The sequence below is a fragment of the Medicago truncatula genome, chromosome 4, assembly GCF_003473485.1.
Source record: "Medicago truncatula cultivar Jemalong A17 chromosome 4, MtrunA17r5.0-ANR, whole genome shotgun sequence".
Taxonomy (NCBI): domain Eukaryota; kingdom Viridiplantae; phylum Streptophyta; class Magnoliopsida; order Fabales; family Fabaceae; genus Medicago; species Medicago truncatula.
This window is the reverse complement of record NC_053045.1, coordinates 27,802,656-27,806,731: the sequence shown is the minus strand read 5'-3', so window position 1 is coordinate 27,806,731 and position 4,076 is coordinate 27,802,656. Positions and strand designations below refer to the sequence as shown.

The 4,076-nt window shown below is 45.9% G+C and overlaps 1 protein-coding gene across 1 annotated transcript; it reads right to left on the bottom strand.

Moving 5' to 3' along the window:
• Nucleotides 1–1,535: 1,535 nt before the first annotated feature.
• LOC112420846 (uncharacterized) lies at nucleotides 1,536–3,176 on the bottom strand. Its single transcript, XM_024780588.1, has one exon. It carries the CDS (start codon nucleotides 3,174–3,176, stop codon nucleotides 1,536–1,538), a length of 1,641 nt encoding a protein of 546 aa, XP_024636356.1.
• Between the last annotated feature and the right edge of the window lie 900 nt (nucleotides 3,177–4,076).

The following is a 4,076-nucleotide window of genomic DNA, read 5'->3' as shown; positions in this document are numbered from 1 at the left end:
ATCTTTCTTTGGAACAGGCACTATGTTGGCCAACCATTGAGGATACTCTGATGTGACTAGGAAACCTGCATCAATTTGCTTTCGCACTTCCTCTTTGATCTTGAGGGCCATATCAGGATGAGATCTTCTCAATTTCTGCTTTACCGGAGGACACTCAGGCTTCAAAGGCAGTCTGTGTTCAACGACATCAGGGTCTAGACCCGGCATGTCTTTGTATGACCATGCGAATATATCAACATATTCTCTGATAAGCTCAATTACTCTTTTCTTGACAGATACATCCAACGATGCCCCAATCTTGATTTCTTTCTTGTCTTCCTCAGTACCCAGATTGATGATTTCTATCTCTTCCTGATGAGGTTGAATTGTCTTCCTTTCTTGTTCCAACATCCATTTGATCTCATTTGGGATCTCTTCATCCTCCTCTACCACAGCCTCATAAACCGGGACCTCAACGTTGGGAGAAAGCATGGGGTCACTGTGTTCAACGGATTCACTTATGTTCAGTCTGCACATGATTCATGATTGATTTTAATGAGTAAATGCAGACCTTTGGTTTTGAAATTTAAAAGAAAAAGAGAATGATTTTTTTTGGATTTTTGTATTACCATTTTTTCCAGAAAAAGCAACAAAAAATAAAAAGTAATAAAAGCCGTGATAGAAACGACGATTTTTATTTGTAATAAAAGTACTAGAAGCAAAACAAAGCCCTACATGATTTCACTTTCGCCTTGGGCAGAACGAAAGGAGTTTTCTTAAAAACAAAAAACAACAAAAGACAAGACAAACACATTACTTAGAGCGGGGTGTCACAGAAGGAATGTCAACAGCAATCCAGTTGCAGCAAGCTCCTCCAGGCGTCACAAAGACCGGTGTCACTCCTCCGGGTGCATCATCTAAAATTGCATTGGTCTCTGGCGAATCATGAATGAAACCAGCACTGTGGAAAGAACCTCTGGTAGGGTCGAACATCCCAGGCTTACTGTTAAGGAAACCAATTCCCTCTTTGCGCTTGTTTTCTGGCAACTCCACTAGCTGACCCCAGCCTTCGGTTTTGCCTTCCTGAATTACTCTCCGGGCATCCTTCAACGAAGCCATACAAGTCTCAATCTTACCGACACTTTCTTCGGCAGAGAACCCTTGGAATGATGGCCCGTCTGAACCACTACCACCGATAACAGAGAAAGCAGACAAATTGCTGATTAAAAAGGCCGATTCGCCACTCACAGTGATCAACTTTCCACGACTTACAAACTTCAATTTCTGATGGAGAGTAGATGTCACAGCCCCAGCGTCATGAATCCAGGGTCTGCCGAGCAAACAGCTGAAAGAAGCCTGGATTTCCATGACTTGGAAAGTAACCTGAAATTCATGTGGGCCGACCGAAATTGGCAAATCTACCTCACCATATACCGATCTCCTAGTTCCATCGAAGGCCCTCACCGTCACCTTGCTAAGTCTCAAAGGAGCCTCGGAGTACGCCAATTGGTCGAGAGTTGACTTGGGCATCACATTAAGTGCAGAGCCGGTATCTATCAGGACGTTGGATAACGAGTCCGTTCTGCAAAGTACAGAGATGAGTAATGCTTGATTATGCTTATTCCCCTCGCCGGGAGATCTTCATCACTGAAAGTCAGACTGTTACACGCGGTCACATTCCCCACGATGCTTTCGAATTGACCCAGAGTTACATCATAATCCACAAATGCCTGGTCTAGTACTTTCCTCAGGGCATCCCGATGAGCACCAGAACTTGACAACAGGGCCATGATGGAAATCTTCGCAGGAGTTTGTAACAGCTGGTCCACCACCCTGTATTCACTCTTCTTGATCAGCTTCAAGACTTCATCGGCATCCTCAAAGTCAAACTCTTTGGCCTGCTCCCCAGCTTTACCTTTACCGGCGTTTCGTTCTTTTACTGGCTCATCGAACGGAACACTAACACTCTTCAGACCCACCGTAGGAAGGATGCGGCCACTCCTCAAAATCCGGCTATTCTCTGCGATATTATCCACAGCAACAGGTGAAGTTGTCTCACTTCCGGGCTCTAGAATCGTGCCTTCATACTTGTAGGGTACAGCTTTCTGAGCAGTAGTAGGCGTGGGCCTAGGCACACAGATTACCAAGGGAGTACCAACGGGCTTTGTACTGTTAGGGTTTATCACCAGCGGCCTCCTGGCTCTGAATACCGGAGTGACAACACAGACGTCCTTGCTCTCGGGTTCCCTTGTAACCACAAGTTCCCTTCTATTTAGGAGACCCTGCACATCATTCTGGACTTGTACACATCCACGAGGATCCATCGAACATATGTCACAAGCTTCATGATTGTGGTTGAAGAGAGTTGCTCTACACATTTTCACATGTATCGGTACCAGAGGAGTCTTGATATCACCTACAGAGAGAATGCGAGCCTCTTCCTGATCGTCTTGAATCATATTAACAGCAGGCCCATGAGTAGGCAGAGGATTGTTCTGAGCCACAGCATCAGGGTCGGTGAAGGTTAACTCTTTACTATTTATCAGTTTCTGAACCTCTTTCTTAAGAGCAAAACAACGCTCCACATCGTGGCCTGGTGCCCCTTGATGGTAAATACAATGAAGGTCCGGACGGTACCAGCGTGGGAGAGGGTCTGGAATGCGAGGAGGTGGTATTGTTTGGACTAGATTCTGTGCAAGTAAAGAAGGGAGCAATGCTCCATAGGTCATTGGCAAGGGGTCGAATTGTTGCCTTTGATACTGCTGATTGTGAGGAGCCTGAGGACGGGGTTGTTGTTGTGGTCTTTGTTGGTATGGTTGTTGGGGGTAATATGGTTGTTGAGGGAATTGTTGTAGGTTGTATAGTGGTTGGTATAATGGGGGGTAGTATGGTGCAGGTCCTTGAGGTCTGGGTGATTGATAGTTTGGGTTCTGGGGTGCGGTCATTTGTGGGGTGATGTTGGCAACAAAGGGGTGATTTGGGTACACGGGCTGAGGTCCTCCATGAGCCACCATGCCAACCTCTTGAGCATTCCTCTTTGGGTAACCATTCCCAAATTTCTTATTACCATTGGACGAAACCCCTGAAGAACCACCTGAAGAACTTCCCGAAACAGCTGCTCCCTTACGAGCCCACTCCTCGATACGCATTCCTGTTTCCACCAAGTCAGTGAACTTCTGTGATGCACAGACAATCATCTTTTCTGAATAACAAGAGCTCAGGGTTTCATAGAACAATTCTGAAAGTTCCCTCTCATCCAAGGGAGGACGAATCTGAGCAGCTTTTTGAATGAAGCGTTGTGCGTATTCTTTGAACGATTCTTTATCTTTCTGGGTTAAGGACTGCAACTCTTTGCGACTTGGCGCCAGATAGGTATTATATTTGTACTGTTACATGAAGGCCTCAGCCAACTGTTCAAAAGTAGTGACTCCTTTCAACCCCATGAACCAGGTATGTGCCGGACCAGTCAAACTATCCTGGAAGCAGTGAATGAGTAAGGGAACATTATTCTTGTAAGCTATCATCTTCCTAATATACATAGTTAGATGATTTTGTGGGCACGTGTCCCCTTGATACTTCTCAAATATAGGCATCTTGAACTTTGGAGGTATGTTTACATCTGGTACTAAGCAAAGGTCATATATGCTTTGGACGACTGTTTCCTTCCCCCGCATATTACTCATCTTCTTCTCTAGAGCACCGAACCTTTCTTCCCAATCGATAGCTTTATCATCCCCCATTATACTGTCAGAGTGATAAATCTGCTCTTCATGTTGTGGCCCAACATGCACAGTAGGACCTGCTTGAGTCATGGTAGCTTGCGGAATCGGTTGACTCATCTGGAAATGTGCCGAAGTCTGTTGACCCTGTGTGAATGGCGTTTCATTAGCGCCTGGACCAAAACCCCCGTTAATTGCAATCGGCATGCCCCAAGGGTAGCCTGAAGGCATGGAATACTGAGGAGTAGCAAAGGGACCCTGGGGGCCAAGAGGACGGAAGCCTGAGTTACTCATAGTTGCCATATTACCAGAAGAAAAATCAGTCATCAGAGGCTGGGTGAGGCCGATAGTTGTAGTAGTAGTCGGAGACGGTTGCAG